This window comes from Ornithorhynchus anatinus, chromosome 6, assembly GCF_004115215.2.
Source record: "Ornithorhynchus anatinus isolate Pmale09 chromosome 6, mOrnAna1.pri.v4, whole genome shotgun sequence".
Taxonomy (NCBI): domain Eukaryota; kingdom Metazoa; phylum Chordata; class Mammalia; order Monotremata; family Ornithorhynchidae; genus Ornithorhynchus; species Ornithorhynchus anatinus.
The window spans coordinates 13,073,242-13,092,491 of NC_041733.1; the positions used below are offsets into that span (position 1 = coordinate 13,073,242).

At 43.0% G+C, this 19,250-nt stretch overlaps 1 protein-coding gene across 3 annotated transcripts; it reads left to right on the plus strand.

Moving 5' to 3' along the window:
- The first annotated feature begins 141 nt into the window (after window positions 1-141).
- LOC103171089 (SLAM family member 9-like) lies at window positions 142-18,761 on the plus strand. Of its 3 annotated transcripts, none has more exons than XM_029067089.1 (8): window positions 142-358; window positions 5,326-5,424; window positions 7,888-8,232; window positions 9,234-9,503; window positions 11,623-11,739; window positions 13,908-14,003; window positions 15,476-15,568; window positions 18,537-18,761. In XM_029067089.1, exons 1-8 carry the CDS (start codon window positions 190-192, stop codon window positions 18,668-18,670), a joined length of 1,323 nt encoding a protein of 440 aa, XP_028922922.1. In that variant the 5' UTR covers window positions 142-189; the 3' UTR covers window positions 18,671-18,761. The 3 variants fall into 3 exon arrangements, with proteins under 3 accessions (XP_028922922.1, XP_039768399.1, XP_007669749.2); XM_007671559.3 differs by lacking the exon at window positions 142-358 and adding an exon at window positions 1,311-1,391; XM_039912465.1 differs by lacking the exons at window positions 15,476-15,568; window positions 18,537-18,761 and adding an exon at window positions 14,744-15,042.
- The last annotated feature ends 489 nt before the right edge of the window (window positions 18,762-19,250 follow it).

The following is a 19,250-nucleotide window of genomic DNA, read 5'->3' on the forward strand; positions in this document are numbered from 1 at the left end:
AAGCACTGTTCTAAGCACTGGGGTAGATACAAGGTAATCAGGTTGTTCCACATAAGGCTCACTGTCTTCATCACCATTTTACAGATGAGATAACTGAGACACAGAGAAGTTAAATGACTTGTCCAGGGTCACACAGCTGACAAGCAGCGGAGCTGGGATTAGAACCCATGACCTCTGCCTCCCAAGCCCATGCTCTTTCCACTAAGCCAAGGTGGAAAGAGTAGCTGCTCCAGGAGAGATACGAAAGACACAGTCAAGAAGTTTTCCTCTGCCAGGAACCCGAGATGGTTGTGGATTGTGTCATGTGACTTTCAACTGAAAATTCTGCTGCCCTTCCCCAGTGCCACCCGATTGGAAGGTATGGTGACTTTCATTCATTTTATTCATCCATTCAATCGTATTTATTGAGAGCTTACTGTGTGCAAAGCACTGTTCTAAGCTCTTGGGATTGTACAATAAAAAGACATATTCCCTGCCCATGATGAGCTTACAGTCTAGAGGGGGAGCAGACAGAACTATAAATAAATAAATTAAAGATATGTACATAAGTGCTGTGGGGTTAGTATGGGGGGGGGGGATGAATAAAGAGAACAAGTCAGGATGACGCAGAAGGGAGTGGAAGAAGAGGAAAGGCGAGTTTAGTGGGGAAAGGCCTCTTGGAGGAGATGTGCCTTCAACAAGGCTTTGAAGGAGGGGAGAGTCTTTGCCTGTTGGATTTGAGGCGGGAGGGTGTACCAGGCCAGAGGAAGGACATGGGTGAGAGATCGACAGTGAGATAGAACAAGATCGAGGCACAGTGAAAAGGTTGGCATTAGAGGAGCTAAGTCTGCGGGCTGAGTTGTAGAAGGAGAGTAGCACGGTAAGGTAGGAGGGGGCAAGGTGATTGAAAGCTTTAAAGACAAGAGTGAATTTTGGTTAGATGTGAAGGTGGATGGGTAACCTCTGGAATTTCTTAAGGAGTGGAGAAATTTAATTGTAATTTAAGGTATGCAGACAGCCAATCAGAAGACATGATAAACAATCCTGAAGGATGTTCGCCTGATTAATGTTTCCAACAGGCAAAAATGTGCTACTATTTATCATGAATCTCTAAACTGTGAGCTCGTTGTGGGCAGGGAATGCGTCTGATATTATATTGTATTCTCCCAAGCTCTTTGGACAGTGCTTTGCACATATATTAAGCGCTCAATAAATATGATTATTAATAATAATAATGAAACCATCTCATTCCGTTCTGTACTGATACTACATGGATTAGCTCCACCCATTTCCTGTGTAACGGATCAACCCAAAACTGCCGGTTTTTTTCTTTCTTTCTGCTTTTCCTCTTTTCGAACTTCACACTGCTGGTATGGCTTCCTCTAAACACATGCTGTGAATTATTTCTAAAGGTAAGCCAAGGGCTTCATTTTACTCCTTGATCACTGTGGGTTCAGGTAGTTTATCTGGGGAATATGGGTGAAGCAATTTGAACATTTTTAAATATTTAAGCAGAAGTGCCCTCTGGGATGTAAAATTTTAAAGAGTTCAAAAAAACCCCCAACAAATTAATCTTCTCATCCCTTCCGTTAGTAAAAAAAATTATTTTCCATCAGTATTTGCAGGGAGAATCAGGGAGAGCAGAAAGCCCAAGTACAGACTTCTCAATGCCCAGCCCACATGTGGATTAATAGGACTGGCTACCTGCTGATCTCCTGTAGCTCACTGATTTAGGACCCTCCTCTGGAGGGGACATGATTTTTTTATTGTAGGGTTCATTTTGTGGTGGAGGAATTTACTGGACCCTAGTTACAAGGGAAGTCTCCTGGTATGGTCAAGGTGTGTACACCAGAGATGGATTACATTTTGCCCAGTACTGGAAAGTTACTGAGGAATGGACTGCTAGGAATTACTTTAATCTCAAAAGCCTAAGAGCAATTACTTATTTGCAAAAGTGCACGCAAGACTGAGGCAGTGAGGGCCACGTCAGGGAAGCAGCATGGCACAGTAGATAGAGCACGCGGCTGGAAATCAGAAGGACCTGCATTCTAATCCTGGCTCTGCCACGTGTCTGCTCTGATACCACTTCACTTCTCTGTGGCTCAGTTACCTCATCTGTAAAATGGGGATAAGAGTGTGAGCTCCATGTGGAACAGGGACTGTGTCCAACTTGATTAACTTGTAACCACCCCAGCACTTAAAACAGTGCTTGGCACATAGAAAGCAATATGGCCATGTCTTCGTTAGTTCACTTTAATTTTCAGAGATGGCACGGCCTTGGGAGTCAGAGGACATGGGTTCTAATCCCAGCTCCACCACTTGTCAGCTGTGTGACCTTGGGCAAGCCACTTGACTCCTCTGTGTCTGTTACCTCATCTGTAAAATGGGGATTAAGAGTCTGAGCCCCACATGGGACAACCTGATTACCTTGGATCTACCCCAGCACTTAAAACAATGCTTGGCAAATAGTTAGCACTTAACATATACCGTAATCATTATTATTATTTTCAGGCCTGTGATGAGGCTTAGGTTATTTTTAGAAAATTATCGGCCACATGTTCAGGCTTATTTTAGTATGTCCCAAAACTGATTCCCTCAGCCAAACACCTAAAATTGGAGGACATCAGAGATGCCAGAATATGTCCAAACCTGGTTCAAATGTGCTCTGTTCATTTCTATAGTTACTACTATTGTCGTTGTTTTTATTGTGATATTATAGAAATAATAACAATTGTGGTATTTGTAAAGGACTTACTTTGTGCCAAACACTGTATTAAGCACTGGGGAAGATACAAGATAATCAGGTCAGACATATTTCTTGCCCCAAATGGGGCACAAAGTTTAAGTGAAGAGGGAAAGCATTTTGCAGATGAGGAAACAAGCCCAGTGAAATTAAGTGACTTACCCTAGGGCACACAGCAGGCAAACACTTAAATCTTTGTGCTGGCTTGACCAAGCAGCAAGCAAGTGCAAGCAGGACTCAAGATGCCCAGTAGCTCTCATTCATGCATAGCTGGTGTAGAACTCTTCAAGGATTCAGGTTTGTGGAAAAACATCCTGCCTGCAGCGATGCAGACAAAACTAGTTGTTCATTTGAAATGATTCTAGGATTTTGTCATTGTACCTTGGAAGAATAGATCATTTTCATTAAAAATGTGATTTTTCAAGCATAATTCCATTTTTTAATTACCCAAATCAGCAAAATAACTTTGACAATTCTCCCTCACTACACTTCTGAATATAATTGTATCATGTTTTATTTTTTCACCTGTGTAATTGAATCCTTACCTCCTAAGCACTTAGGTACTAACCCATCCCTTCTCCCCACAGAAATTATATACATAGCTTTATATTCTGTTGCTTTCCTATCTGTAATTTATTTTAATGCCTATTTACCCCACTAGACTGTAAGATAATTGAGAGCAGGGATCATGTCTACCTACTTTATCGTACTCTCCTGTTGTATTTAATATAGTCTCATGCACAAAGTAACAGATCAATGCATGCCATTGAATGATTGATTTCAGAATGCTTTGAAGCTGGGGAGAGCTGTGGTTTGGGAACTCCCTGACCTACGATCTTTCCATTAAACCACACTAACTCCTAAATGAGTCCAACAGTAAAATTAGCCATAAATCATTAAAAAAAAATAAAAATCAGCCAAACCTCCTACAACCCTCACTTGAACAAGCACATTACAAATGATACTCCTGAATGACAGCAAGGATCAGGCTTACTTATTTCACTGTACTTTTATAAGAGCTAACCCTAACAGTAACTCTAACCCTGTCTTCTGACCACAGTAATATAATAATAATAATTATGGTACTTGTTAAGTGTTTGCTATGTACCAAGCACTTTTCTAAGTGCTGGTGTAGATACAAATTAATCAGGTTAATTACAGTCTCTGTCCTACATGGGGCTCACAATCTCAATCCCCTGGGGTGGATCCAGGCAAATAGGGATGGATACAGTCCCTGTCCCATGTGGGGCTTACATTCTCAATCTCTATTCTTCAGATGAGGGAACTGAGGCACAGAGAAGTGAAGTGACTTACCCTAGGTCACATAACTGACTGGTTGCAGAGCTGGAATTAGAACTCAGTATCTTCTGACTCCCAGGCCCATACGGGATCCACTATACTATGCTGCTTAAAGCTGTAAATGTACATGCCATGCTGTAAATGCTCAATAAATAAATGAATATATTTATTGAGCCTTAACTGTGGGCTGAGAACTCTACTAAGAGCTTTGGAGAGTACAATACAGCATTGATTAATAGATTGATTTGTTTTTTTCTACCTGACAGAGATGAAAATGGAGAAAATGCCTGTCTGTGGCCGCATGCTTAGAGGCAATCCACAGGGCCACTGAGACTCAGGGAGAAAGCTATTCTCTTTAGGACCTGTGTATGATAAGACCGAGACTGGCTGTTGCTCTGAAAATACCAACAGTAGATTTTCATCCAAAAGAATATAGAACCTCACCCTATTTCCACCACCCACCCAACTTTTTTCCTAAATTGTGAGCTCCTGGAGGGCAGGAAACCATATCTATTTTTCATCATCTACCTCTCCCTGGTGCTTAGTACTTTGCGCATAGTAAATGCTCAACAAATCCTATTATTACTATTAATAATTATGGTACTCATTAAACACTTACTAATCCAAACACTGTTCTAAACTCTAATCAGGTTGGACACAGTTCCTGGCCAACAAAGGGCTTATAGTGTTCACCCCCCATTTTACAGATGAGGGAACTGAGGCCCAGAGAAATGAAGCGTCTTGCCCCAGGTTACACAGCAGATATGTGGCAAAGTAGGATTAGAATCCAAGTCCTTCTGACTTCCAGACCTGTGTTCTTTCCATTACGCCATGCTGCTTCTCTTCGACTACTACATGGTGTAGTGGATAGAGCACAGGCCTGGGAATCAGAAGGTCATGGGTCCTAATCCCAGCTCTGCCATATGCCTGCTCTGCGATCTTGGGGAAGTCACTTCACTTCTCTGGGCCTCAGTTCCCTCATCTGAAGAATAGGGATTGAGAGTGTAAGCCCCACATGGGACAGGGATTGAGTCCATCCCTATTTGCCTGTATCTGCCCCAGCGCTTAGTACAGTGCTTGCCACATAGTAAGCGCTTAACAAATACCATTATTATTATTATTACTCCTCCTCCTCCCTTATTCTCCTTCTTGAGTAGAGAAGACTCAGTGGTCAAGCCTCCATTTGCAAGAAGGAGGATGTTTCCTATTTTGCTCACCACAGACCACTGAGTTAGAGACCACTAACATCGAATCCAAAAGACCTCCTTCAGCCATCAAATTACAGCCTTTCATTTCTCTTCCAGATGCGCTGGCTAAAGCTGTGCCCGCTGCTGCTGCAATGCTTACAGAGGACACTTTATGGAAAAGGAGGCAGAGCCTCTGGGTGATGATCCCAATTATGTGTACGTATGACAGCCCTTAGGAATAAATTCCCAGAGCTTCCAGCTCTTGGTGTTGCAGGGTTTTGGTTGGGAGGCCGGGAGAGGAGGTAAGAGGAGGAAGAGGGAAGTGTTTTGGGATGGTGAGTGTGACCTGAGACAATTCCTTCCAGCACCAGGAAAGCTGTTAGGTAGAGACATAAGGGAGTAAGAGATTTCCAACTCAGTCTGATATGTCATTTTTCTTCAGTTCATACTAGAGGGGAAGGTCATCTTTAGTGATCCCAAATTCCTGCTTGGCAGGATAGAGGAAGGACAGTGCACATGAACAAATCTCCAGACTCCCTCTGTGTGCACCCTTCTACAATTCTACAATTCCCTGCATCATTTATTTGGAACTTTAGACAAGTGGCTTTCAAAGAATGAATGCAAATTCACCCTTACACTCAACTGAAACCTAAACTGTTAAATTTACTTTTTGCAAAAAGGTAGTGGGATCTGGCTTGTGCAGATCAATCAATGATATTTGTTGGGTGTTTACTGTGTGCCGAGTGACGTGCCCCAAAGGAGTGGATTTGTCCATGGGCACTTAGATCCGGGAGTGGAAGAATGAAACAGTGGGACCCATTGAGTTTTGCAGTGAAAACTATGGCTTTTGTTCGTAAACCTATGAAAGCTATAACTTTAATGCCTAAACCTACAAAAGCTATGGCTCCAGTGCACCAAACATTCACAATCCCCAAACAGAAGTTATTACATCCCCTAGGGTCTCACGAACAAAATTATTACATCTCTTTCATCTCACAAACAGTGTTTACCTTCTCTAGAGTCCCATGAACAAAGTTACTACATCCCCTAGGGTCCTACTGTCTCTCCCAGACATGGAACGGTTTGCAAACATGTACCGACCTCTATCTCAGATGGACAGGTCCTCAAACCCCTTTTCCTCTCTAGTATTCGGGGGGCCCTTTACGGTCCCTCAGATCGGGCATCCCTGGGTAAGCCGAGAACACTCCAGGCTGTCCCAGCCTCCCCTCTGGGTTGCAAGGAGAAGGAGTTTACCCAGATGCACATGGCTTTCATGGAGGGGATGGGTGTGGAAGCTGGGCATCTGCATTCCACTGATCAACCAGACAAGCATACTCTATCGCTGCCATATTTTGGAAAAGATTATCTGCTTGTATTGCGTGACACTGAGCTTCTTCGCGTGGGCCCTAATATATATAGAAACATTATGTGTAAATGGCAGGTGGGGAAGGTTTGGGGATTTTGAGTGAGATTCTTAGTCCCTCTTAAGTCCAATCTTGGGTCATATCTACATATAGTGGCCTTCTACCCACAAATTACAAGTCCTTTGTTGTACGAAACATTTCACCACACTTAACTAAGAGCATGTAGCAATTCCCGGAAACCATGAGATGGCAGGCCTCCGTGAAATGGAGTCAGTTTGGCTTGCTCTGGTCAGATGGCTCTAGGCCGGTCTCACGGCAGAGTACTGTACTAAGTGCTTAGGAAAGTACAGTACAATAGAATTGATAGATGTGATCCCTACCCATAAAAAGCTTACAGTCTACAGTGAGAGACAGACATTGAAGCAAATTACATGTAGCAGAAATAATAGGGAATAAGGATACGTATATAAGTACTCTGGGGCTGGGCTGAGTATCAAAGTGCTTAAGAGATATGCAGTCAAGTGTATGGTCAACACAGCATATAGGGAAACTCATTTGATTTTAGGCTGCCTGGGGGCTGGGACTGTGTCTTCTACTTCTTGTACATGCTATAGTTTTGCTTATTCTGCCAGGCACTAAGTGCTAGGGTAGACACAAAATAATCAGATTGGACACAGTCCATGTTCCGTAAGGACTCACAGTCTTAATCCCCATTTTAAAGATGAGGCAACTGAGACATGGAGAAGTTAAGTTAGTTGCCCAAGGTCACGCAGCAGACAAGTGGTGGAGCTGGGATTAGAACCCAGGTCCTCTGATTCCCAGGCCCATGCTCTATCCACTTCACTCACAGCAGATGCCCAACAAAATACTGATGATAATAAAGAATCTAGCACAGATAATTGCTCTCTCTTGCTTTAAAGCCTTATTCAAGGCATATCTCCTCCAAGAAGCCTTCCCTGACTAAGCCCTTCTCTCCTCTTCTCCCACTCCCTTCTGCGCTGTTCTTACTTGCTCCTTCATTCATCCTCCCTCCCATCCCCACAGTGCATATGTATATATCTGTATATATCTGTAATTGATTAATTAATTTGTATTATTGTCTGTCTCCCCTTTAGACTGTAAGCTCACTGTGGGCAGGAATGTGTCTGTTATATTGTACTCTCCCAAGCGCTTAATACCGTGCTTTGCCCACCGTAAGTGCTCAATGAGTACGACTGAATAAATGAACAGTGTTCTTGAGGATAACGGCTTATATCCCATTTTTAATAGGGTAAAGAGGAGGAAAAAACATCTCTTGTCTTTCTCTCCAATCTAGTGATATGGCAGATTTCCTATTGGCACACAGAGGCAATGAAAGATCAAGAGAGAAAGGTTGTCACTGTGGGTTCATCTGTGCCCCTTTCTGCACCACTAAGGACATCCTCCAGTCAACTCATCCAGTGGGAATTCATCGGCGACATCCCCCTCCAGGTCATCGTGGAGTACAGTAACACAACAGGCCGAATGACCGTCTACCCACCCTACAAAGGCCGAGTCCAGTTCAGTCCAGAGAATAGCTCCCTCTTGTTGATGAACGTGCAAGAGACTGACAGTGGCACCTACAAAGTGGTTTTCGATCTGAATGAAAAAGAAGCCAAGAAAACTCTACTGAAAGTCATCAGTAAGTGAATCAATAAGTGGTATTTATAGAGTGCTAATTATGTGCAGAACACTGTAGGAAGGGCAAAGGGCAGACTCAGAGCAGGGGCTGGAGGGTGGGATTAGCCCCACATGCCTTGGCAGCCTAAGCATTCATTCACTCAATTGTTTATTGTATTTATTGAGTACTTAATGTGTGCAGAGCACTGTACTAAGCACTTGGTAGAGTACAGTATAACAATAAACAGATACATTCCTTGCCCACAATGAGCTTACAGTCTAAACCCTGTGGATGGTGGCATCACCACAGCTGAAACAACTAATAATAATAATTTTGGTATTATTACCATTATTCCCATTATTATCAGCCAATGTTCTCTCTCTGAGTCAGTATCAAAAGTTTCCCGTGCTAGAGAAATAATACAAACAGGAAACAAGCATGGCCTAGTGAATAGAGCACGTCCTGGAAGTCAGAAAAACTTGGGTTTTAATCCTAACTCCACCACTTGTCTGCTGTGTGACCTTGGTTAAGTCACTTAACTTTTTTATGCCTCAGTTACCTCATCTGTAAAATGGGGACTTAGACTCTGAGCTCTGTGTGGGACAGGAACTGTGATCAATCTGACAAACTTGTATCTACCTCAGTGCTTAGTATAGTGTCTGGCACATAGAAAGCACTTGCCAAGTACCCTAAAAAAGTTTTTGCTCATTTCTGCAATATATACATTTTATATATATATATAAAAGCACACAAGCACTATGCTAAGTACTGGGGCATGTATCATGGGGCTCATAACATTAACTCTATGCAACTTTTCCCACTTCTTAGTTTTCTAAAATTCTCCCATGGTTTTCTTCCCCAATCTCTGGTGTCTGAGGATACTTCCCTAACTGTTGCCCACCATTCTCTCACCCTCTCTGATGTCACCTTGTCTGTCACCTGACATTAGCTGCTGTTTCTGTTCTGTCCCAGTTGGGCCATGGGGAGCTTGTTCCCTTATATGATAACTGATTCTGTTTCAGAACCCATTTCCAAACCCCAGATGAGGATCAACACCTCGCTCACAGGATCCGCTGCTAGACTATCCTGTGAAGTGGCAGAAGGCCAAGTGGATGCTGTTGTTTGGATGAAGGATGGGCAACCACTGCCGCCTGAGAAATGTTACCAACTTTCTGACAACCAGAGTGTTCTCTCTATTAAAAAACTTGAGAGATCAGACTGTGGGTCCTTTTCCTGCAATGTCAGCAATGAAATCCAGTGGCAGGAAGCTTCTCTAAATGTCTCTGTGCAAGGTAAATACTGAATTTTAGCAACTTCTTCTGCCGATTGACATCAGTTTGAATAGGTGCCTCGAGTACTAGCAACCTCCATGGCCTAGAGGAAAGAGCATAGGCCTGAGTCAGATAGGAAGCAGTGTGGCTTAGTGGAAAGAGCACGGGCTTGGGAGTTAGAGGACATGGGTTCTAATCCCGCTGTCTGCTGTGTGACCTTGGGCAAGCTGCCCAACTTCTCTGTGCCTCAGTTACCTCATCTGTAAAATGGGGATCAAAACTGTGAGTCCCACATGGGACAACCTGATTACCTTGCAACTACCCTAGTGCATAGAACAGTGCTGGGCACATAATAAGCGCTTAACAAATACCATAATAATAATAATAATGAAGAGAGGAGGGGACTGATCATTTCAGCACATAGAATAGTGCTTGGCACATAGTAAGCGCTTAAATGCCATCACTATTATTATAACCTGAGCTTCATCCTGACTCATACTTCTAATGGTTGAAGCACTTACTGTGTGCATTGTACAAAATATTAGGAAAGTACAAATGCAACAGGTATGATCCCTGCCCACAGGGAATTTACAGTCTACAGGGGAGACAGACATTAAAATGGATTAGGGATAGGGGAAGTAGTTGAGTCCGGAGACTCGAGTTCTAATACCGGCTTTACCATTTGTCTCCTGTGACCTTGGGCTATTCAGTGAACTTCTCTGTGTCTCAGTTTCCTAATCTGTAAAATGACACTATAACCACTAATACTAATAATAATAGTGGTATTTGTTAAGTGCTTGCTATGTGCCAAGCACTGTTCTAAATACTGGGGTACATATAAGGTAATCAGGATGTCCCATGTGGGGCTCACAGTCATAATCCCCATTTTACAGATGAGGTAACTGAGGCATAGAGAAGTTAAGTGTCTTGCCCAAAGTCACACAGCTGATAAGTGGCAGAGCTGGGCCATTCCTTTACACAGGTTCTCGGTCCTGAAGTCTCAGAGCTGAGGCTCATCCTGTATTCCTGACTGGAGACTCTCATCCATTATTCCCAACTGGAGACTCCATCATCCTTACTCTAGATACTGCAGCACTCTACCAAAAGTACATCAATGCAGAGGAAGAGGATTGTTCTAGCCATTGGCATTAACTGTGTAGGTTCAAAATTTGGAACAAGTACTCGTCTCCCTTTTTTTTGTGGAATTTGTTTAGCACTTACTGTGTGTTAAACACTGTTCTAAATGCTGAGGTAGGTACAAGTTAATCCGGTCGAACCGATTCCCTGTCACACATGGGGCTCATCGTCTAAGTAGGAGGAAGGACAGATGTCCTCATTTTACAGTTGAGAAAACAGGTGTATTGAGAAGTTGAAGTGACTTGCCCAGGGTCATACAACAAGCAATTGGCAGAGCTGGGATTAGAACCCAAGTCCTTCTGACTCCCTGGCTGGGCTATCTCCCCTTGGCCATGCTGCTTCTCCCTTTCCTCTTTTACCTCTTTTCTTGGTTTGTGGGTAGCAGATCCTCAGTGCCCAGTCTGGTCTGGTGAGTTCTAGACTCAGGGACAAAGGTGGGGACTCCAAGTCAGTTGGATCAACTGGACCTGGTCTAAAACATATCCCAGCACACAGAAAACAGCTATTACGGACCCCCGTAAGGGACAATCTGTAACCATTTGGTCTCCATAATCAATCAACCAATTAATTTCCATTCATTCATTTGTATTTATTGAGTGCTTACTATCTGCAGAGCACTGCCAAACGTATTTATTGAGTGCTTACTATTTGTAGAACACTGTAATAAGTGCTTGGGAGAGAACAGTATAACAGAATTAGCAAACACATTCCCTGTCCATAATGAGTTTACAGCCTAGAGGGGGAGACAGACAATATGAAGACGAATATTCTGAAATTATTATGAAATTAATTGATTAAATCACTGGTATTTGTTGAACACATTTCATTCTGAGCATGATTCTTGAGTCTTTGGACCCAGTGCAGGCTGCACAGACCTCCGAGGTCTGATGACTTGGCATGTAAGCTCCTCGTTGGAGAGAAACATGTCTATGAAATCTTTGACTTTGTACTCTCCCAAGCACTTAGTACAGTAATGGCTTGTTTTTTCTTTCCCATAATGTAGGTATCCCATCAAATTTTCAGTGGGCTCTGATATGTGCTGCTGTTGCCTTGGTAATTTTTGGATTCTCTGCCTCAGTTTTCCTTTTCCTCCTGTTTAAGCAGAAGCAACAAAGAAAAAGTAAGTGACATTTAAGTTACGCAATCTTGTTCAGGTTCCTTGGAACTGTCTGAGTCCCTTCTAACCTAACCTCCTTCTCTAACCCTAGTAGCCCAGTCCTACCTCTGAATAAGGCTTTTATTTTTTTATGGTGTTTGTTAAGCGCTTACTATGTGTTCTACACTGGTCTAAGCGTTGGGGTAGATAAATGTTTATCAGGTTGGACATGGTTCTTGTCCCATATGGGGCTCACAGTCTATGTAGGAGAATTCTTTTTGTCAGAGAATCTCCCCAAAGTTCCCCTCTAGTTATGCTACCCCTCCTGGAGGCTATGGAAGAAAGGCAGTTTCCTCCCTGGCAGGGGAGCAAGGTAAAGGTGTTACTTAGGCCAGTAACTCCAGGCTAGATGAGATGAGGAGCAAACAGTGAAACTCCCTGAGTGTTCTTCAACACTCAGTTCCCATTCTGAGAAGGTACCTGGCCTTGTGGATAGAGCATAGGCCTGGGAGTCAGAAGGACCTGGGTTCTAATCTTGACTCCACCACTGATCTAGCGTGTGACCTTATTAACAATAATAATAATAATAATGACATTTGTTAAGCACTTACTATGTGCAAAGCTCTGTTCTAAGCGCTGGAGAGGGTACAAGGTGATCAGGTTGTCCCACGTGAGGCTCACAGTCTTCATCCCCATTTTACAGATGAGGTAACTGAGGCACAGAGAAGTGAAGTGACTTGCCCATAGTCACACAGCTGACAAGTGGCAGAGCCGGTAGTCAAACCCATGACCTCTGACTCCGAAGCCTAGGCTCTTTCCACTGAGCCACACTTACTACTTGTCTACTGTGTGACCTTGAGCAAGCCAATTGTGCCTCAGTTATCCCATCTGTAAAATGGGAATTAAGACTGTGAGCTCCATGTGGGACAACCTGATTACCTTGTATCCACCCCAACACTTAGAACAGGGCTGGGCATATCGTAAGCACTTAATAAATACTGTAATTATTAAATAAATTATGGATATATACATAAGTGCTGTGGGCTGAGGGAGGGGTGAATAAAAGGAGCAAATAGGGCAATGAAGAAGGGAGTGGGAAAAGTGGAAATGAGCCCTTAGTCAGGGAAGGCCTTTTGCAGGAGATGTGTCTATTAAAGGTAGATATGTGCTTTGAAGGTGGGAAGAGTAACTGTCTTTCGGATATGATGAGGGAGGATGTTCCAGGGTAGAGACAAGACTTGGGTGAGAGGTCAGCAGCGAGATAGACGAGTTTGAAGTTCAATGAGTAGGTTGGCATTAGAGGAGTAAAGTGTGCGAGCTGAATTGTAGTAGAAGAGCAGCAAAGTGATGTAGGAAAGGACAAGGGGATTTGGGTAGTTTAAAGCTGATAGTAAGGAGCTTCTGTTGGTTGCGGAGGTGGATGGGCAACCACTGGAGGTTCTTGAGGAGTCAAGAAACATGGACTGAACCTTTTTGTAGAAAAATGATCTGGGCAGCAGAGTGAAGTATAGACTGGAGTGGGGAGTAGAGGAAGGATAGAGGATAAGTGCTTGGATTAACATGATAGCAGTTTGGATGGAGAGAAAGGGTCAGATTTTAGTGATGTTGTGAAGGTTGAACTGATAGGATTTAGAGACAGATTGAATATGTGAGTTGAATGAGAAAGACGAGTCCGGGATAATGCCAAGGTTGAAGGCTTGGAGATAGGAAAGATGGTGGTGCTGTCTACAATGATGGGAAAATCAAGCAGAGGTCAGGGTTTAGTTGTAAAGGTAAGGAGGTCTGTTTCTATTTCCTCTTCTTTGTCCCACCACAGCCCTCTTACCACCCCCCACCAAATTCTCTGTCTCTCCGCCTCTCCTACTCTTTCCCTTTCTTCTTTCTCCTAAGTTTCCTCTATCTGTCTTTTCCATTTTTCTCCCAATCCACTTTGAGCTCCTCCAAATACAGTCTACTTACACCTGTAGAAAAAATGTAAATTCAAAACACCTTCATTAGGCTCAATTTAACCATGAATCCACTTCATGCCCAGGACTATCTCAACATTTCCAAAATCACTGTCTCATATTTGTGTCAGCTTTTTGCGTCCAGTGATGTAACTGTCACTACTCTGTGGCCAAAATTTTCATGTCATGCTGGTATGTGTTAGTAGCTTATATCAGTACCCTTAACATTTTTCCTTCTCCTTCCAGCTCTTCCGATGACCTTGAATGCCACAGCATTTATTGGTGCGATCTTGTTTGTCATATCAATCTCTTTTAGTGTCAGAACCATCTATGACTTCCAAGGTGAGTATAGACTTGCTAATGACCAGAATCTCTTAACTGTTTCCCTTCAGTCAAAAAGAGCAATCAATCGCATTTATTGAGTGCTTCCTGCATGCAGAGAATTGTACTGTGTGCTTGGGAGAGTAGAATATAACAGAGTTGGTAAATACGTTCCCTGCATGCAGTGAGCATATGACGCACCAAGAAGGAGGGGTTTTGTCCCTGGGCACTTAGATTCAGGCACAGAGAAACAAATGGACAGGGAAAAACTATGATTTTAATGTGTAAACCTACGAAAAAGACTGACTTTCAAATATATAAACCTATGAAAAAGCCATGGATCCATTGCACAAAACATACCCAAACCTCAAACAAAAGATATTACATCCCCCAGGGTCCCACAGGCAAAGTTACTACATAACCAAACCTCAAACGGTAGCAGTTATGTCCCCTAGGGTCTCAGTGTCTCACCCCACCACAGGGCAGTTCGCAAGCATGCACCAACCTCTATCCCAGATAGACAGGACCTCAAACCCCTTTTCCTCTCAAGTACTAATTCCTTCATTCAATCGTATTTATTGTGTGCTTACTGCGTGCAGAGCACTGTACTAAGCACTTGGAAAGTACAATACAGGGAGAGACAATCCCTGCCCAACAATGGGCTCACAGTTTAAAGACTCTGCAGGTCCCTTATGGAGCCTCAGACTAGGAGTCCCCGGGTAAGCCAAGAACACTCCAGTCTGTCCTAGTCTCCCCTCCAGGTAGCAAGAAGCAGCAGCATGCCCAGGTGCATAAGGCTTTTATTGGGGGAATGTGGAAGTGGAAGCTGGGCATTTGTATTCCCCTGACCAACTGGGTGAGTAAACCATATCACTGCCATGTTTTGGAAAAAAGTATCTGCCTGTAACACATAACCTCAAGCTTCTACCACTTTGACTCTAACCTACATATTAACATTTTGTGGAAAAGGCAGGCAGAGAAGGTTTTGGGGAATTTGAGTGAGATGTCTAGTCCAGCGTGGCTCAGTGGAAAGAGCACGGGCTTTGGAGTCAGGGCTCATGAGTTAGAATCCCAGCTCTTCCACTTGTCGGCTGTGTGACTGTGGGCAAGTCACTTAACTTCTCTGTGCCTCAGTTCCCTCATCTGTAAAATGGGGATGAAGACTGTGAGCCCCACGTGGGACAACCTGATTCCCCTATGTCTACCCCAGCGCTTAGAACAGTGCTCGGCACATAGTAAGCGCTTAACAAATACCAACATTATTATTATTATTATGTCCCTGTAAAGTGCAACCTTGGGCCATGTTTGCAAGCTGTGGCCTCTAATTACAAGTCTTTCGTTACCCATACATAAACAAGTAAGAGCATGTAACAATTCCAGGATAACAGAGCAGATGGCAGGCCTTTTCAAAATGGAGTCGGTTTAGCTTGCTCTGGTCAGACGACTTTGGGAATATCTCAGTCCGGTCTCATTCTCTCTTTTCCCTGACACAGGACAAGGCTGCGCTGAGCTCTCTCACCTTACATTCAGCCTGGCCATTCCAGCTCTGATAACCTTTATTTTCTTCCTAGTCCTCTCTGTTGTGTGTAAGTATTATTTTGAAGTGTTCTATCTCAATTGATTATAATGAACCGGTGACCCTCACTGAACACCAAGACAAGGATGCAAAAGTCAGAACACTATAACGTGGTGCAAAAAGCAGACTAGTTGGCATAATAGTCTTTGAGGTCAAAGGGAAAAAAAGACATCTACAAGCATAAAGTTCTAAGAGAGAATCTATGTCCAGGGATTCCCAGCCCTGCTACTTGCCTGCTGAGAGACCTTGGGCAAGTCACTTATCTTCTCAGTGCCTCCGTTTCCTTTTCTGTGAAATGGAGATTCAATAACTGTTCTTCCTCCTCCTTCGATTGAGAGCCCCATATGTATCAGGGACTGTGTCGAATCTGATAAAGTTGTTTCTACTCCAGTGCTTAAAACAGTTCTTTGGCATTTTGTAAACCTTTAATAAATACTTCCGTTATTCTTATTACAATATAGTATAGCAAAATATATAGCAAAAAAAGAGGCGGCAGGTCCAGGTCAGAGGGGGAAAAAAAGCATGTAAAATTTGATTCAGTTCCATGGCCTAGTGAATAGAGCATGGATCTTGGAGTCAGAAGGTCCTGGGATCTAATCCCAGCTCTGCCACTTGTAACTTTAGGAAAGTCACTTCACTTCTTTGGGCCTCAGTTTCCTCATCTGTGAAATGGATTAAGACTATAAACCCAGAAGCAGTGTGGCTTAATGGAAAGAGCCTCATTTTAGGAGTCAGAGCATGTGGGTTCTAATCCTGCCTCCACCACTTGTCGCTGTGTGGCTTTGGTCAAGCTCCTTAACTTCTTTGTGTCTCAGTTAACTCATTTGTAAAATGGGGATTAAAACTGTGAGCCCCAAGTGGGACAACCTGATTACCTGTGTCTACCCCAGCACTTAGAATGTGCTTGGAACATAGTAAACACTTAACAAATACCATAATTATTAACATGGCTTGTATCTACCCCAGTATTTAGTATAGTAGTAAGAGCTCAACAAATGCCATAAAGTAAAAGTCATGAGTTCGAATCCCAGATCTGCCACTTGTCAGCTGTGTGACTGTGGGTAAGTCACTTAACTTCTCTGTGCCTCCGTTCCCTCATCTGTAAAATGGGGATGAAGACTGTGAGCCCCACGTGGGACAACCAAATTCCCCTGTGTCTACCCCAGGGCTTAGAACAGTGCTCTGCACATAGTAAGCGCTTAACAAATACCAACATTATTATTATTATTAAAATAAAAACAGAAACTGTGTAAACATGCAAGTGATTATAACCCTGTTTTGGAATAAGGCAAGGCATAAAAGTGGAATTTGGGAACTCCAATATTGCCATGTGTGTGTTCTGTCACCATGGGTGGAGTCAAAATATGTCAAAATTTGGGAGAGAGGAAGGGAGAGACTCCCAAAGTTGGGAGAAGGGGAATAGGGCTCCCCTTTGAGACACACACCCAGAGTTTGAGCATATCTTTTTTCCTTTTTTTAAATGGTTACTGCTAGGCACTGTATTAAGTCCTGAGGCAGATACAAGATCATCAGGTTGGACACAGTTCCTTCCCCACACAGGGGTCAAAATTTTAATCTCCATTTTATAGATGAGGTAATTGAGGCACAGAGAATTAATTAATTAAGTTAATTGACTTGCCCAAGGTCACACAGCAGATATGGGATTAGAACCCATGCCTTCTGACTTCCAGGCCTGTGCTTTTTACCCTAGGCCATGCTGATTCTCTAATTTTCATTTCATCTTCATTTCAAAGTACATCAACCTCTTGATGGCACCACTTGACTATTCCTGTTACATGATTCCTATGATAAAAAAGCCCAAAGAGGTACAACAACCCCATCCAAAATTAGACCATCATGGGGTGGCACTAGACCTCCAAACCCAGAAGGTTCTTCAAAACTATCATGACACTGTACGCCCCGGGGACTTGTTCATTGAGCAGATGCCCTGGAGGAGGGGAAAGGGGACGAATGAGAGACGCTGGTAGACATGGGCAGAAGATGTGTCTTGTGCATCTCTTACATCTCCCTAGCACTTTGTGCATTCTATAGGCACTCTATAAATACCATGACTGCTTGCCCTCCTCCAAATTTATCAAAATTCCCTACAAGATCCCACCAAATGAAATGTGGTCGGACCTAGAAAGAAGGGGAAAGAGAAGCAGAGAGTGGGATAGAGTAAGAATGACGGGAAAGAAAGATTTACCACCACCCCCTGGTCATCTGCTGCCTTCCCCAACAGGGCCAGAGCAAGCTCCACCTCTAGGGTTCAGAGTACAGCAGCAAAGATCTCACTGTCATGGCCCTGCTGGCAGCAGCTGAGGCTTTTGATAATTTAACTATAGCCATTCCAAGTGGTCCCAGAGATTTTCAGAATGTTGCGATTTACATCATGATGATTACACCAGAAACCACTGGGAATTGGACACTCCTGAGAAAGTCACTTAGAAAGAGAAGGCATTTAGCTCCTTCCTTAAAACCTCCATTTCCTGCTGTTCCTTTTAGGCAGCAGCCAAAACAGCTGTAGGCTCCCAGTTAAAATCCTCAAGGAAGCTTTTGGAGCAGGACCAAAATAATTTCCATCCCACCTTAAGCAGGACTTGTATCCTTTAAATAAGGGTTTCAATTGAACTATAGTTTACCTAAAGTCTAGAATACAGGGTGGGTGTATGAATTTTCAAGATGGTGAACTACAGCTCCAGCAAACAGGACAACAACTGGGTTTTATCCCCGCAGGATCTGACTGTGTCTGGAGGCTCCCTGCCACAGGGAGACTTCACTGCCTTTTCATTCATTCATTCATATTTATTGAGCGCATACTAAGTGCAGAGCACTGTGCTAAGGGCTTGGGAAAGTACAAGACAATAAATAGTGACATTACCTGCCCACAACTAGCTTAAAGCTCAGGTTAACCCCTAACCTTGTGCTTCCTTTTTTGAGTTGGAGAGCATCGTCCAGCTAATAACCTTTATTTATAGATTTCAGGAGGAAGAAAAGATCCATTTTGGAAAACCAGAAGACATGGAGCCACCATGTTCATGTTGGCATTCCAAATGACTCCAGTAATCAAGTCAAAGAAGTTGAGTTGAAAAATCTCAAAAGTAATCCTTAAGGGCACCACGTCAACTTTTGAAATAATGAGTATTATTGATGAAATCTTTGTCAATGTGATTTGTTTTTAAATAAAGTTTTTTTCACATCAACCCTTCCTTATATCATTAACTCTTTCACAACTGCTCAGCCAGAAGAGTTGCTCTTGAAGGAGATGGCATTGAATTGCTACATGAACTGGATGCAATAATTTTGTTAAAGGAGAAGTGAAACCTGTGGGATAGAATTTTTAAAATTAACTTATCGAGCTCCTTGTGGGCAGGAAACGTGTCTGCCAACTCTCCCAAGCACTTAGTATGATGTTCTGCACATAGAAAGTGCTCAATAAATACCACTGACTGATCGACTAAATGAATGAGTTTTATTTGTGTTGTGAAATTGAGGCACCTCACATATTGCATGTATTTTCTGGCAATGTTGATATGGTAGTAAACATATCTGCTATTTTAATATTTTCGCAAGTGTTGAGTGGTTGTGGATGTACACATTTTGATATTATATGAAATCCATTCATTTAAATATCATATGAAATGTGCAATATTGTCCTTCAAAAATGAATGAGACAATTAGTGCTCTCAAGT

Bases quoted from the DNA above. Each gene is read 5' to 3' on its own strand.
- LOC103171089 (XM_029067089.1), top strand. From the start codon at position 190: ATGCTCTTTCCACTAAGCCAAGGTGGAAAGAGTAGCTGCTCCAGGAGA. The intron at 14,004-15,475 runs GTGAGTATAGAC...TCCCTGACACAG, and splicing joins AACCATCTATGACTTCCAAG to GACAAGGCTGCGCTGAGCTC. The intron at 15,569-18,536 runs GTAAGTATTATT...CTTTATTTATAG, and splicing joins CCTAGTCCTCTCTGTTGTGT to ATTTCAGGAGGAAGAAAAGA.